Source organism: Cyprinodon variegatus, unplaced genomic scaffold, assembly GCF_000732505.1.
Source record: "Cyprinodon variegatus isolate N-32 unplaced genomic scaffold, C_variegatus-1.0 Scaffold68, whole genome shotgun sequence".
Classification (NCBI taxonomy): domain Eukaryota; kingdom Metazoa; phylum Chordata; class Actinopteri; order Cyprinodontiformes; family Cyprinodontidae; genus Cyprinodon; species Cyprinodon variegatus.
Genome location: NW_015150521.1, coordinates 1,725,248 through 1,742,357, shown reverse-complemented (window position 1 = coordinate 1,742,357; position 17,110 = coordinate 1,725,248). Strand labels below are relative to the sequence as shown.

At 36.6% G+C, this 17,110-nt stretch overlaps 1 protein-coding gene across 4 annotated transcripts in view; it reads left to right on the top strand.

The window, feature by feature from the left end:
* The first annotated feature begins 127 nt into the window (after positions 1-127).
* The window catches only part of camsap3 (calmodulin regulated spectrin associated protein family member 3), a 25,484-nt gene continuing 8,501 nt past the window's right edge, over positions 128-17,110 (top strand). For 3 of the 4 annotated variants that reach the window (XM_015372061.1, XM_015372059.1, XM_015372057.1), the window contains exons 1-6: positions 128-639; positions 6,881-7,143; positions 14,645-14,785; positions 14,948-15,031; positions 15,523-15,555; positions 16,200-16,338. In XM_015372061.1, coding sequence (XP_015227547.1) covers positions 507-639; positions 6,881-7,143; positions 14,645-14,785; positions 14,948-15,031; positions 15,523-15,555; positions 16,200-16,338 — 793 coding nt within the window. In that variant the 5' untranslated portion in view covers positions 128-506. The remainder of the gene's footprint in view (positions 640-6,880; positions 7,144-14,644; positions 14,786-14,947; positions 15,032-15,522; positions 15,556-16,199; positions 16,339-17,110) is intronic. The other variant, XM_015372058.1, reaches the window with a different exon arrangement.

Genomic DNA, 17,110 nt, shown 5'->3' with positions numbered 1-17,110 from the left:
CCTGCTACCACACCTCTACCTGCTGTCTGCTCTCACACGCAGGCCCCGCCCTCATTGCGAATGCTCCATTTCTATTGGTCCGTGGTATCCGCGAGTGATGCCAGTATGGAGCACCTGGTAGTCACTCATCGACTGGAATAAAGTGGAGCTGTGTACAGTGGACTGACAAACACAGCAATGCGGACGAAGAGAGGCTGATACAAGGGGGGAATAGTCCGGCTTTCTGTAACATATCAACGTATCTAAGCTTTAATAGCTTGTAAAGTATAAAGAAGCGGATATTTCGTCCTCGAGAGGACGTTGAAGAGGACGTTAGCTCGCTTGGAAGCAAAACCTGGGCGGATATTTCCCGAGGAAAACCTGAAACCACATCCGTATTCCCAGCCCTGCGGTCGTGTGGAATACAACTCAACTAAAAGAATGGTTGCCTGAGTATTTTTATCCAGTCTCCTTCACCTTTCGCCAGCATCGCTTGGGATTTTTTGGGTTATTTTAACAGTGCCGCTATGGTGGACTCCCCCACTAAGAGGAAGACTTTTGTGGTCCCAGACATAAAGCCGCTGGATCTGTATGACTGCAGCAGATCCAAAATATGCGCAAGTGTAGGATGGCTGCTGGCGAAGTCCTACGGGAGCTCAGGTGGGTTTTTGTTCCAACCGTTAGGATTAAAACTGTGCTTTAATCGGAACCCTGGTTCTTTTGTCGTCTGGTAATGTGTTTACATTATATTACTGAAAACCTCACGCACGGAAAGCAGCTGCAGTGTTTGTATTGTTCGGAGATTTTAGCACAAAGAGGCGCATGAGAAAGGAGGACCCTAGCACTGTGTGCGTTTCTGGACAGTGACACATGTCATTTGTTCTGTCTCTATGGGTATGTATGTCAGAGAAACGGGCCTCCTCTTTTAGGCCTCCCTTATCAAGCTAACCCCTCTGTCCTAACACCAGCCTGAGGTCTGAAATGACAGGCTGCACATAAACCCTACACATTTATTTCCTAAAATAGTCTTATATATAGCTTTATTATTATTTAATCTGCGACAATAACGGTTAACAGCAGACAGACTTAACTGTAATTCTCCTGTAAATTTTACCAGTAGATAGAAATGGGATAAATACATTTAGTAATAATGTTCTTCTCTCCTCTATGGTACTTTGACACCTCCTTCCAGTTTGTTTAGTAACCTAAATTCCTGATTGACAATCTAACCACAGCAAAAAATTGTCCAGTTTAAAGTAGTTTATACAAAATAATTTTTTTTCCCTTATTTGGTTCACATTAACTTGGATTATATCAGTGTAAAAGTAGACAATTTATACGATCAGCTCTACTGACATGTTGAAATGTTGTACTGCTATGATGCAAACTAGTCTTCTGTGCCCTTTTTGTTCTAGTTGACTGAATTTTACAAGAGGAACTCTCACTAGTCAAGGTGATTTAATCACAAAATGCTTGTCCAGATAACAAATCTTGCTTATTCTGCCAATATTCTGTTTTTCTTCTTCAGCAATTGAACTTTTGTGTTACAAAATCCCTCACAGGTCATAGGTTTAGGACTCCAGGCTGTTGCCACCTTTGTGTACTCAGTTTAGCACCTCAGCCCCACCCTATGGTTAAAGTAATGCCAAGCCACAGGGATATGACAACAAACACTGATCAGGCTTAGTTTCTGTCTTAATCAACTCAATGGCCTTGCTGATAGAGTCATGCAAATGCAGGATGACATCATCAAGTCCTTTCCCAGGAATTCAGCTGGTAAGGACAGATAGCCCAGGAGGAGCCAGGCTAGGCCGCATTCACTTTTCAAGGGTAGTTGAATTAATCAAAACCTAAAACAATAGGTTAGGATTATCATGTAGTTTTTCATTGAGCAAAGTGTTCACAGCCCTAAAATAGGAAAGGTTATGCACGATATAATCAAATGTATGTCATCTATAAGCTCCCAAAAATCTCTTGTTTAGTCACAATAATCTGCTTAAGGGGCTAAATTAAAGTATTTATCATTGGCATGAAAAAAAAAGGATGAAGATTTATGAAATAGGACAGCAAGCAGCATTAATAATAATTTATGTCTATAGCATTGAAGGAAATCATTCTAAAGCTAAAATAATGAACTTAAGTTCCAATTGTTGCTTTAGCCCAACTTTATAAAGGGAGAAGCAGAGTTGTGGTTTGTCTCCATAGAAGATTGTAACGTATATCAATTATATTTAAAATGGTTAACAGGACACTGGATTCACCTTGGAAGTTGGAATGAAAAAAAAAAAAAAAAAAAAAAGTGAGTCATCTGAGGGTGACTCAAGCTACCGTATTCCATTAAGCAGAACGAAGCTCACGATATACCTGTTTAGGCTAGGAGGAGGCTTGTTTTTAAAAAGAATCCTTGGTTTTCAGTTTTGTGATCGTTTTTTTTTTTTTTTTTTTTTTTTTTTTTTTTTTTTTTTTTAAACAGTGTCTGTGTTATGTCTTTCCTTTACTGCTGTTAGATAAAACCAGGGTTTACTTAAAAGAGAAAACGGGACATAAGTTTGCTTGTAATCCTGCAAAGAAACAGCCTGTGTTGTTGTTATGGTCCAGGTGAAATACAGACTAATGCAGGTAGTTTGTTGTTGGTGTTCGGTCAGTGTACAAGGTGATATCTTTTAGGACAAATCCTTGGACACAGTTGCTAAACGGTAATTTATTTTTCCGTGGCTCCAGGTCGTTTTCGTCCTTTTCCAATTCATAAAGCCATTTTTTTCTGATGTAATCCCATTTTAAAACCATTATATCAACTATAGAAAGCAAATCCTTTTGTACTTAAACCCTTTTTAGACTCAAATTTTTCCTGTTAATCATTTTCTTAACTCCTAGACATATGTGTTCAAAATATTGCAAAGCCCTTATGTAAAAATTTATTTTTGGTTTGTTTATATCTGAAAAACGCTCTATTTATTAAAGGTCTGTGTATGCTTTAAATAAGTGAGTCCAGACATTTAGTTTGCTCCATGCATCTCTTCAAATTACATACTTCTCTAGTGTTGTCCTGTTTGCTTCAGAAGGAGTCGTAATGTAATCACTTTCACTCTATAGGACGTTGTTCAGTGTACACCGGCCCTTTAATGCAATTAAGCCTTGTGTGCAGCAGTGCCTGTGTTAATGTTACAGGATACAAAGGGCTTTCAGGGATAGCATGTTTATGGTAAGTGGATCTTTGTGGGCATGTGAAGACAACATGCTTCTCATGTTTGTTTGTTTTTTCCGTGTGATTTATCTTTCAATCAGATTGTGATCAATATTTGATCACTGTCTGCTCTGCTTTACCCTTTTACCAAGAACAGGTAAAATAAAACTGACAGACCCAGTTGTTGCACATTGATAGTTAAGTGCAAACCTATGTGTACTATAATCTAAAGCCCTCTGAAATGAAATAAATAAAGTTATCTTTGGTGTTTGAGTTTAATCGGTTACTTGGAGTGTGGACTCCTAACATTACTCTTTTGCCTAAAGCTAGGTTTTTGGGACAGCAGAACAGTACCTGCTTTGTTCTAGAAAATGGATAATCATATTTGTTTGATCTTTTCATCCACATGATGAAGACGTTTTAAAACAACAAGCAGGAATATATTGAATGGCACTAAATTATTTACTAAATAGCAGATTTCCTGGCGCTTATAGAGATATTATCTTGCAATAGGCTCAACTTTATTTTTTAGTTTTTTAGGGTAAAATGCCAAAGCTGGTCATTCTATAAAAACTTAAATTCTGAGGAACATTACTTTAAGCATTTCCTGAGTGCCAATATTTTATAAAAGCCCATTTAGCTGTGTGCTGTGTCCACTCTGAGGCATGCGTTGATGTTCTATGACCCAGTCTTTATAGTAGCTCAGTCAATGAAAGGGGACACGTCTCCTGTTATCTAACTGCATGTCAGGTTAAATACCAACTAACACTGCAAAGACTGTAGCTTGTAAACTGTCAGTTCCTCTACATTTCCTATAACTTTATCCAGTTTTGCATTTAAAAAAAGTTTTGCATATCTGCTCAGCTGCTTTATTTTAGCTCCTGGTCTGGATAATAAGAGGTTTCTTCCACGGATGAAAAGTTGCTCATCTATTTTTGTTAGGAGTGATACGCCTGTGGTACTGAGTCAATAAACTTTGCACACGTTTTGACTTTTGACTCCTCAGTCTAACCAACTGATAAAGCACTGACTCCATGACCTGTAAAAATTTTTAAAAAAAAGAGGTTCTTGCCTTAATTTCAGCAAATAAATTAGGAGTCATATTCAATTTTTATGTTTTTGTTTCATGTCTTTTTCATTAAAATATGACACAGAAAGCAGTTTTTCATAACTTTCCACTTGTTTTGTTTTCATTACTTCTGGTTTATAGATATATTTATGAGCAGTTCTGTGTGGACCTGTTACTTGAAAGCTCTACATTGGTTTATGTTTAATGTGTGAACTAAGTCTTTGTTCATGGTAAGTCACATAAGGAAATTACTCCCATATCAGTCTTTCTCATCTCTGAGTTGTGCCATTTGCAACTGCTTTGCCTTCCAGGGGAGATTTTTAGCACATTATTTTGGGACTTTTTTTTTTTTGTATAAACTCATTAATATTTTACTGTTATTTACAGCTTTAATGTAAGTGCTTATGGAAGTTTAGCTTTAGCATTATTGATTATATTAAGTGATGATCAGTTTTAGGCTTAAAGGTTAAAAATTAATTTGTGCTTTAGTTTTACTTTCTGAATACCCTTTTAAAGTGCAAGAGATTTATGTAGACACACATTGATGGTTTCACTTGAAAACTGGTTTTCTTTGTGGGTGTGCCGCATACAGTTCAAAAGCATTATTTGCAGTATTCTGTTGGTTGTCTTTTAATAATACTCATTGATTATAAAAAAAAAAAAAAAAAAACTTTCACCACACAAAATCAAGAAAAATATTACCCTTTTTAGATTGAGAAGGGAAAACTAAACAAACTCTTGTTACATTACATGTATCTTGCAAGTGAATCAGAAATTTAAAATTTCAGTTTTGCATTGAAATAATATTCAGAAACAGGAATGAGACTGAAATAAATTGTTACTTTTTTCTATTCTTCTATGCTATTTCAGTGGGAGGTTTTGTACGTCTGACAGGATTGTGCCTGGAAGATGGATCTCAATAGCTGCCTGGGATTGACCTGCAGACAAGAGATATCTCAGAAACGCACAATAAATCTTAATGTTTAGCACTAGAAATAACAGAAATTTAAATGATCTTAGCTGCTGGGAATAGTAGTATCTTAATATATATATATATATTTTTTTGCAACAAAAAGTGAACTGATTCTAGAGATCATTCTGCCACTAGGGTATAAATGGCAGGATTAACCAGCTAGAAGGCAACTTTTAAAACTGAAGTAGCTACCATCTTTGTGTTCTTCTTGGCATTAAGAATTAGGCACAATATCAGTAGTGTTTTAAAAGAGTCCTAACCTTTTATTTTCCATATGCAATCCTTCTGAAATTGTGATAAAATTATTTTTTAAATCATCCTAATGAGAAAATAAAAATTAGTATAGCTCATTCTCACCAGTTTTCATATATTCACTTTTCTTTTTCTTTCTTGTAAACCTGCCACCTTGCCAGGGTACCCATTAACATTTGGCTTCTGTGTATGAGTGCACATGTGAATATAGCAGTAGCAACATTAACCATTACCATTGATTCCTGGTCTCTCTCCCAATAAGTAAAACGTTACAGAAGGAGAAACACTTAACAACCGCCAGACTCTTAGTAATGCCCATCTTGGTGGACTAGAGATGAGATGAATGCACGGCAGGCTAATGTCTGTTTTTTAACTTTAAATGGATACAACACATTTTCTTTTTCTTGAAAACGTCAGATTTCCAATTGATGACTCATTTTAAGAAAAGATTTCTAGAAGTTTTGTTTTGTTATTGAGTGAACCTGAAAGAAAAAACAAACAAAAAAAAAACGATGCCAAGCATGCGTTTATTTTAGATTTTTGGTAACTGTTCAGATTAAAATCTTTTGGAATAATTAGATTTTCTTCCTTAGTTTCTAATCATAGTAAAATCAAATTATTAACACAATTAATTTAACTTTTTGATGCTGTTATATTTAGAAGGATTTTTTTTCTCTAAGTGGTTATAACCAATAACATTTTACTGGATATTTAGGATATGCTTTTATTAATAGTTATTAATTTCGGTTGAAGGTACATTTTTCCACCCGTGTTTCTCGAAAGTTGCTTTATTTTTGGAGCATCTGTGAGCTGCTTTTTGATTCAGATGTTTGATTGTCATGGCTAAAGCCTCCCAATATGATTCGGTGTGCAGGATCACACCGTTTAATAAATATTTTATCACCTATTACATTTTTTCCTATATCTTTTGATGCATTTTTTTGTATGTTTCTGATTGAAATGAATGTTCTTTCTGCCACTTGTCAAATTGTAGTTTTGCTGTTTTAATGTAATTGCTTTTTTCAAAATTCCTCTGGCTTGTGTTTTTTTTTTTTTTTTTGAGTTCAGGATCTGCTTTGTGTGCAGGTGTGGTTGAATCTTCCTTAAGGTGTTTCCCAGTCAAACAGGATCTTCAGTTTTCTCTTTTTCGTTTTATATGTTCAACAGTTCCTCCATAACTTCACCTCCACAGATTATACAATTTCCTGTTAACATTGCAGTTGCATTGGTTTGAGCTTTTTTAAATTATTTTTCTCAAATTGATAAATGACTACTTGGGTTATCCAAATGTTTTTGTTTTACTAGTGATGTGTCATCATTGTTTTTTTTATTTTTGCATGACCTTTACCAACAATGACTGTTACTAAGTAATGGTTTTACTATGCTAATAGTCTAATCATAATCTGTTTTCCTTCGTTTACAGAAAATGTCCCTGCAGAACTGCGTGACCCCTTCTACTGTGATCAATATGAACAGGAGCATTTAAAACCACCAGTCACACGCCTGCTCCAGTCCTCAGAGTTATATTGTCGCATCTACAGCATTATAGTTGGAAGTGCTGGATCTGAGGCGCAGCCCAAAGACAACGTCACCCTGCTGCACCAACTCTCTCAGCGAGGAGTAGTCGCCAAAGATCACGGAGCAACAGTGACGGAGGCAGACCTTCGACATAAACCAATTAAGATGGTAAAGTTTTAGATTTAACCGCAAAAGTTTTTGTGCACAAAAAATATGCAATTTTAAAGCAGGGCATGCATTATAAATAATACTCGTTTGTGCCCTTTTTTAATATAAGTTTCTGATTAACTCGAGTCAACTCGCCCTACTGCCCCTAAAAATCCCAAGTGATGTTTCAGCTGCATCACTGGGATAATATTTGTTTAAATAGAGAATGGTAATAAGTAAACGGTAAGTTGATTTTCCTCCTTTTTTTGTATGTGCCTTAGCTTTATCTACTGAAACCAATTCTGTTATTATAAAAACCAGCAGAAAAAGGGCAAGAGGTCAGGCTCACTTGGTTGCTGTTATTGGGCCATGTTTATGCTTTGATTCTGAGGATTAAAGGACATCAAATAGACCCTTACTCATTCAGCCCTTCCCCCCATGCTGTTCACTTCCCCATCAGATCTCAAAAGATGAGTGGTTCCAGCTGCGAGGACAAGGCATGGCTACTTTACTTTCAGGGTGTGAGGGGTAGACTTTGTACAATTGATGGTCCAGATCATTACAATAGGTAAAGAGTTCTAGTGAAACTTTAGCTGCTGTGTTGAGAAAATACACAGAGCTGGCTGGGTGAGTTTAAATCGAGAGAAACAGGTTTGTCCTCTTAGCCACTGACAAAAGAGCTCTGTATGTCTTTCAGCCTTCTTGTAACATTATATTGCTCTGAACTCTTCAGCCGGGAAAGGATTACCAATCAAATCATTATAGCCTTAAAAAAAAGCATTATTTCTGTATATTTTGTATTTAGTCAAGTTTCTGCTCGAACCACACATTTTCCTCTTCCCACAGAATAACTGCAGACTAAATTTTTTAATGATGGCCTCCTGGGATTTGTTGGAACATTGTATGGGGAACAGTGTTTGTTCCACAGCAGCTGAGTGCTTGGTACTGCAGTTTGTATTATTCACCTTTTTTGATTTTATAGCTTTATTTATAAAGCACTTTAATATTTCTTGAGGGACCAAAGTGCTCTATGGTGAAACAACATAAAGCCCTTACAATACATAAAAGCATAAAAGACCTATAAAGACAAGGCAAAAAGATGAGTTATTAGAATCGATTTAAAATCATACAGAGACTTTTTAATCTGTATTGGAAGGCCTTTCCTCATTTTTGGGGCTGCCACAGAGAAAGCATGATCCCCAAAAGCTTCTGTTTAGTTTAGGCACCTTAAAAAGTAGCTGATTGTCATTGGTTGCAACACGTTGGCAACAATTAAATCATGTTCAGGGTAGATCTGTTCAGTTTTGTTTATTTAAATGATCCTAACAGATCACTCAAAGCAGTGTCTATTGCCCCATTTACGCTACCCTTTGGAAACCGTACTGAGATCAGTCCGAGCACGGTAACTGAGATAACTGTTGAGTGTAAATGGCACGCACAACTGAACCAGACCGTGCAAGACACAACCGAATCTCGCTAAACTGGTATTAGTTCATCGGTGGGGCTCTGCGAGGTTCAGTTCTGGCTCGGTTCTCAGATGACAAAGAGTGCATGAGCAGGCTGCGTCATCCCCTGACAATCAGCCTCCGTTATTATGAAATTTCAGACATTCGTAAAAAATACAAGCTTCCCTACTGTGCCACATGATTTCCAGTGATGATTCTGCTTAGCAGTGTGATAAAACTCAAGTCCTGTCGTTTCCTGCGTCTGCAAGCCCTGGTTAGACTATTGTTTGTCGTATCCACTTTCCAACTCTGACTCTCCGACTCTGTCAAATAAATTCACCAAAAGCTGCATGCTAGCCTGTGTAAGGAACCAAGCTCGGTACTGTTAACTGATCCAAGCTCAGCAGGGATTGGTTTTCAGAGGGTAGTGTAAATTGTGCTTATATGTGCTTACCAAAGACAAAGGGCCTGATGGAAAAATCAGTGTACTGACAGTGTGATGGCGTACCGTGCAGTCCTGCTATCTCTACTTACACATGCAGCACCTTGGGTTTTTTTCTGCTGTAGAGAAGAATAGCTGTTAGACATACGAGTGGATATTTTGGAAGGACCTGGTTTTCTGATTGTGAGCTAAATCATGAGATTGGATCAATAAGTCCGTTTCTCAGCAGTTCTTGGAGAAATCTTGGTAGTCTTAATTTCTTCTTTTCTTTTTCTTTACCATTTTTTTTTCTTCACCATTTTGGTTTGTAAAGTTGAATCCTCTTTTGTTTTGAGGGAAATGGTAATTTGTCTAGAGTTTTATGAAATAGATTGGACCAAAGATTTACCACCTTCAGTTTATTAGTATCAGCCCAGTCATGGTTTTCTTAGTCAAGGTGCTTATTAGTGATTTTTATTTTTAAATCTTTTACTTTTTTTCTCATTTTCTACCTGGATATACCTCTTTTTGTTAAGAATGCAGTTTTCTTTCTTAAATGCGTTTTCTCTCTTCTGATATACTGCCTACCTTTTAAAGATTTTTCTTATTTTATTTACTCTGTTCTAAGCTTTCCTATTCCTACTTCTTTGCCACTGTCATATCCTCATTTATTTTTTACCTGTAGGCCCTTTCTTTTCTGTTCTGTTGTTTTTTTGTTGTGTTCTTCGCATTTAACAGCAGAGTTATGACGTGTTGGAGCATCAAAGGTTTTCTTAAGTCCCAAAGTCCCTTTACAATAGAGACTTGCCCTTTTGAGAAACAATAACACACAGATGGCTGACTAACTCTGAGACTGAAACACACCTGTTATAGATCCAGATCTTCATCTGAGAGTCCTTAACAAGTTTCTACTTAATCCCTATATACACTGGCCACAGCACAAACACTATGCAAAGAAGGCAGGAGAAGGCCCAAGAAAAACTTATGACCAAGTTTCTGTTTCTGTGGGCCTGGGTTCGTTGAGAGATGCATTGCTAATTAAAGGCAACACAACACGCAGAATCCATCCAATTCAAACTCATTTACATAACTTCCTTGTTGACCACTCAACTAACCTCCCTGAAAAGGAGTAATTCCATCTAGTACTTGTCGTATGGACACCAGACCAACGGCAGATCTCACTGAGATGTTGCTTTGTATATTTTGTTCACAACAAGTGTAAAAGGTTTTGTATGCTACTTTAGTAGGTTGTTTTTTTTGGAGGGAGGGAGGGAGTTTTTGAAGGCCCAGAATAATTTACTCTCATATTTTCACATCCATTTCATCCTCCAGGACCTTTCTCTTTGTTAATACCATTGATTAGCAGTTTAGGCATTGTACAAGTTTGCACAGTTTGATCTTTAATTCATATGGTGATTTTAAAAAAAACAAAAACAAAAAAAACATAATGGTCATAGTAGGAAAGCAAAATAAGCTGAATGTATCTGCACAGGTATCTGTATTTTATGCCATCTCTGTTGCCTTTAGTGCATAAAATAATTATTTTTTTGTGGGTTAGAACTTTCCCGTTAAAACAATGGCTGGTCTCTGTTTTCAAAACTAGGTGTGAAGCTCTTCTTTGGGTGTGTCTGTCAGTGCTGCGCTTGCTATTCGCGAATGATGTGAGTTTGTCTGCCAGTGACTGGCGGTGCAGCTTGTGTGGCAAGCAAAGAAAGTGGGTCATGCTGCAGTGTATCAAGGATGGAGCATCAGTGTGGATCCAGGCCAGTAAAAAAGCTTTGCAGCCGTGGAAATCTGCGGCTAGTTATCCGTTTGTGAAGCCTCACATTTTTCCAGATGAGAGGCATGGTTATGCTTTCAACCAGTGCTACTGCCAAGTAATCTGCGTTCTCACTGTAGATTTGTTTTGGGTTGCTAAAGGTTGTTGCATTATTGTTAACAGGTTCTTATGAAATTCAGTCGCAATAGGGCAAAAAAAAAGACTTATTTAGGGTCATCTGATCATGTTTATTCATCTTTTTTATAATATATATTCTTATATTAATGTTATAAACTGTAGTTTTACAAAGGGTGAAAGATCTTCTCTAACGAAGTGCGAATGAATAATAATCCTAGGGAGCCATTCTTTGTTATATTTTGATTTGGGTGTTTGAATGTTTTTTTTTTTTTTTTTAATAGGAAAAATGTTTCTTTAAAAGTAAAGACTGTTTCTAAAGTTTTGATTAAAGTATTATATTTATATAGTAATTGGGTTGTTCTGGTTGTATCTGCCCAGCCCCCATTTCTCCTCAATTTGAGGATAAGGATCCTTAAAGATTAGACATAATCTACTGCGTCGACCGAAGGTCCTCGTTTATGATTGGTTGACATCTTAGAGATGCTCAATAGACCCTTCCATTCCCCAGTTTGTCTCATGTAGTGGATGATTGCAGTTGCTTTTCAAACAGATTTGTCTAAATGCTGGCTGTGATTCCTTCACGTCAATAACTCTCAGCTGAGCAGCGCTATGCTGTAAAATAGGAGTTAGCCTTGCTAGGATTGTGAAATGAGAGGTGTGACCTCTTACTCAACCGCCTTGTTGTCTAGCTGGCTTCTCCCCCCATGCCAGCTCTTCCTTCTCATCTTCACCTTCAGAGTGTGTTTGCCAGGTTAGGAGGTTTCAACAAAAATCCAGGAGTCTCACCTGGAATAAGTTTAACAAACTGCTATTAATGGAGAAGATGTAAAAAAAAAAAAAAAGTTAGTAAGAATTGATGTGTTGTTAAAAGGCTATTGTAATGTGTTTGCAGGTTTTTGATCAGCAAAACATAAAGGAACAGTCTAACGTTGAGAAACGATGAGCATCATCTCTGTACCTTTTTTATTAGTGTTTTCTGCTTCAGTTAGTTGTTGCTTAGAATATAATCAATTTTCCAACTTTGAAATGAGCCTCTAAAAAAATTGGTGTAAATTCATCTTGAGCCGTTTCATGTCATATAAATTATATACATACGGGTATTAACCTCATTTCCAAAGTCCCTTTCTGGGCCCCCGGCCTGCTTGATCCCCATGTTTGTCGCCCCGTCAAACAGGAGCAAGGCGGGGATGGGGGATGGGGTTAAGTCATATTTCAGACATAATCCCTTCAACATGACTTTGTCTAGCGATCAACATAATGTCCTTTTCCCACTTTATTAAACAAAGATCATTTAGTAGTTTTCTTGTTTTGTTATGTTTCAATCTTAAGGGGATTGCTTCATATTTATTTTTCCTCTCTACAGGATATTACAGAGGTGAGGGATGTTTTCAGGGCTGAGATCGAGGGCTAAGCACAGAGCACAGATCAGTACAGCAGTTAGGCCTGTACTCAGATGCATTATGGGTCAGCTGGTTGGTTGTTATGGTGATCTGGCAGGCTCAGAGCTGTGTGCTGGAGTGGTTTCTCTCTCTACTCATTAGGGAACCTTGTGATTTAGCTTAGCGAGCTCCCCTGGGTCTACAGTGGCAAATCTGCAAGTGGCTACAACTCATTCCTCCTGTTTTGATTTAGCTTTCTTTTATTATCATAAATTACCTTCCACTGACCTTTAAATGTGACAGAACTTCATACCAAAGATGGATTTGGCCACTCGGATGTAGATTTTTTGTTTTTGTTTTGTTTTTATAACTTTTTTTTACTTATGTTTGTTAAACTGATGTAGACGCTGCTAAATCAAAACTGAAGTTTAACTGTACTTCTTCAGTACTCGTGGTTTATTTTCTTTCCTGATCTCCTTTGATTCATGCACTATCAAAGTTACATGGATTACAATTTACTGTGTTACAAGTGTGTATCTGATATAGGTACGATTATTTTGCAAATCAATTAATCAGTCAATTATGTTTTCAATTAATCAATTAATAATGGGATAACAAAAGGTTCCTTATAGAAGATTTTTTACGAAATCAAACCAGGTGAAACTAAAACTTTTCCACTTGAGGAGTTCTGGATAGAGCATATTAACTGATGACATTTTTTTATTCTTAAATGCAAAATCTATATGCATTTACAATTTTGATATAAATACAGCTTTAAATGTGTCACTCTTTCAGCTAAAGGCATGTTTTAAAGTCTATATTCCAGTTAACGATTAATCGATTACCAAATTAGTTGACGATTATTTCAATAATTGATTAATCAAAATTTATCAGATTAATTGTTTCAGCCCTAATGTAATATTAATGTGGGTTAACAACTGGATTTAAAAAAAAAAATCCAGTTGGGAGCTAGAAGCCTTTGTTTTATAGTTTTTGTTTTCCATTATTGTTAGCTGATGTATGAAGGGCATCCATGGAGTCTGTGTTTGTATTTACTGACGAGGGTTACAATCCTGTTGGATGGACGCATCTGCAGAGCTTGCCCCGGTATCATCTGACAAGCCTGCTCTGCCCTGGTCAGCACTTTACTGCTGGGTTTAGGGGCTCATTCACACAGCTAAACCACTGTTACCCCTTGTTTGGACAAGTTTTACAGGCTAGTTAAGAATTCCTGGAAAATTAGGTTTGCTTTGAAGTTAAATATCTAGTTATTGATTTTTCACAGATTAAGATCAAAAGTTTAGATTAACAGAGAATCATTTTGGTGAAAATAGGCTATTTTTTTTATTTTTTTACCAGTCTTTTCTCTACCAATTTAAAATTACTCTTGGGTTTCTCGGTTAAACCATTTAGGAGGGAGACACTGTTACTGATTAATATAATAATAGTAACAAAACAAAACTGTGCAAATAATTTCCAAACAAAAAAAATTGTTAAAGGAATGTGCTTGCATAAAAATCATTTTAATCCTTCTTTCTGTTTGGCCTGCTGTCCAACCCTAAATTAAATGCTTCAAAAATAGGTTTAGACATGCAAAGTTTAAGTATCAATGCTGTGATGCAAACAGGCATACAAAGTCTAAGAAGTTAACAGGTTTAAAGAATTAACATTCTCACTTTGACTGAGCTGATAACGTTGGTTCTACATTTTAATGAGCTCAGAGCATTTGAACTGGCTCTGTAATGATCTCCTGTGCTTGAAGAAATACTTGAAACGTATGGTTTTAAATATGTCCTGAAATCAGTTTCAAGGTATTTGTAATTTTGAAAATAATGCAATCAGATATGGACACCTTTGCTCTCATGGATGTTCTTCTTTTACAATTATGTTTTGTCGCCGTCGAGTAACAGCCTCTTTTTTTCATCTGACACTTCCTGTATGTTTTTTTTTTTTTTTTTTTTACATGAGTCATATGGAAATATTTCACTGTGCTGAAGGTAAATCAAATAAAGAGAAAGTAGCTTAAGAATGACTGGTCCAGGTCCTGTGTGTTATCATATTACAGGTTGGCTGCCTATTTAATGATTTAATGAATGCACAAACATGGGTCCAAAGTTCACCCACATCTACTGTTGTCAGTTTGCATGGTGGAAAAAAAGTTTCTCTGAAGTTTTTCCTGGTCAACTGCTTGGTTATAGTGACCTCTAGAGGACAGGTCTAGTAAACAGTGACAGGTCCTGAGATATCTGCTGTACTGCAAACCATGTATTTTAAAAATCAATAAAAATGATTGTCCAACAATAATATAGTTTCAAACTGGTTGATCTTGTCACAGAAAGGATCATTATTTAATTTCCTTTTTCTTTCATAATTTGTGCAGAGCGCCCATCTGGCAGTGATGGATGCTTTGATGGCAGTGGGAGCCATAGAGACTGTAACTGCAGTGAAGACATATGGATCTGCTGAATTAGTGGATGGAGCTGCTAGCTGGGAAGATGCTCTACTTAACTGGGTTAATGTGGTAAGTAGTGATCGGGCAACAAAAATATTTTTTTAAATGTACATTTTTATGGTATTTTGTAGGTTTTAAATTGATCGTCCCTATTTAACACTGACTTGTAATGTATAATTTATTATAGAACCATTATAGAACAATCTGACAGTTCTGATATTCTGTCCTTAGTTAAACCAGAAGCTCAGAGAACGAAGTGAAGGAGCTCAGAATGACTCTGAGGCAGCAACAGAGCCCCAACCTGTTGAGCCCTCTGTGAGTATTGCTGAGCACATGCACCTCCAAATCTGTCATTGGTTCTATAGGAGGTGCTGGCACCTTTGTTACTCTTAAGAGGTTAAAGTGATAGAGCCAACATTCACTGTTATGTCACTAAGGCCCCTTTAAGCCCTTTAAAGATTTAAATATTCAAGTTTGTCACAATATATTTTTATTTATTTATCCAGTGTTAAAAAAAAGTGATTCAATGCAGAATCACTAATATACTTTATACTACAGACCAAAAAAGCAACAAGGGAAAGGTCTCATTCATATGGTCAAATTAAACCTATATTAGGCTTCCCATCGAGTTAAACAACTTTAAATATAAAACACTTGATAATGATTTCTTTTGCAATTCCAAGACACTTTGTTCATCTCAATCCTGTCCGGTTTGTCTCATTCCTCTCCTGCATACTTAATAGCTGTCCCTGTGCTCCTGTTCTCCATTCTCCTCTCTTTTCTATTTCTGTTATTTGCTCTGACAGTGTCCTACACGCTGGTATTGGAAACTTGTTCCTGTAAGTTCCATCCTTTTCTCTGCATCCTCCCTATCCGCCCATCCATCCAGTGTTCTCATCAAATTTCTGAAAATTCTCATCAGGTCTGTTATTTTTATCCCCATGGGCCGGTTTGAGTTTGCATTTTGCATCCAATCTTTGTTTGCACTTAACAGAACTGAATTAAAAAGTTTCAATTTATAAAATAAGCACTGCTGAACAGGGCCAAAAGGCATCATGAGTGGTGCATGAATCAGATTTTAAAAAGCTGCATTTTGAAACTGCAATGTTTATTAGGTGCTGTGTCTTTGCATGGATTTTATCAGAGATGAGTTTATCCAGCTGCTCCTGCCTTTGTTTTTATAACCTGCAGTTATACTTCTGATGTTTTCTTTCACTCCCTCTTGAGACCATCTTGACCTTCTGACCTCTTTATTGGTTGGGTTTTTGTCCATACCTCTGTCACCAACGTTGATATGCTCAACTCATGTTGCATGTCTTTAGCATGACTTTCTGTTTGTCCTTTGTCGTATAAGAAAGACCTGCTGCCTGCTTAGATTTTGACTTGTGTCCACAATGAAAGCTTTTAGCTAATGCATAAAACTGATTAGGTCATTTAGAAACTTGCAGTTTTTTATGAGTTTCTTGTTTGTGTGTTTTTGTAGCTCCGCTACAGGAAGGATAAAATACAGTCCAAAGTGAAGCCGATATTTCCGGAAGTGAATGAAGTTAAAGACCTCTCCAGCGGTTGTGCTGTTGCAGCTGTCATACATTACTATTGCCCTGGGTTATTGAGGCTTGAAGGTATTCCCAAACTTTATAATCTGTGTTTAACGAATAGGGTTTTCCAGCAGGATGCAGATGATAACTTAACAGTTGGAACAAGGAGCACTTTTTTTTTTTCTACATGCGAAAGCAGACATGTGCAATACAGCCAAGAACTTTAGTGTTATTACACTCTAGAGTTTTCTTTTTTGACTTTGTCTCCTGTTAACAATTTTTGAAACCAATCATATCCAGTCCAGCATTTAGTAAAATAAAGAGAACTCTACAAGAGCATGCTATGCTACATTTTAAAATCACAACCCAGAATAAGATGGAGATGGTACTACCAAAGAACAATTATTTTATTTTCCAAATGAATTGATGAAGAATTTTTGAATTTGCAGTGAATTAAGACCAACTATCATCCTAATTTGTAATAAAGAAACAGTCCAGGGATTTATTGAAAAAGTATTTTTCATGTTTAATTGTTTTATTGGGTACAAACAAACCATTAGTTTTTTTTTTCATCTAATCTAAACAACAATCCGTAAAATAAACACATTTGTATACTACAAATGTTGTATAACATATAAAAGTGTAAATGCGAAATCAGTCCACTCAGCATTAAGAAGTCAGGTACATGCATTCTGTTTTATAGACTAGCTGTGTTCTTTATATATGTGTATGGGTGTGTGTAGCTGTATAAGAACCAGTCGTAAAGACCATTTTTCCAATTTCCCCATCACATTGAGGACTGTTTTTTGTCAAGTGAAGACATTTGGCTAGTCCTCACAAGGTTTTATTTGTGAGG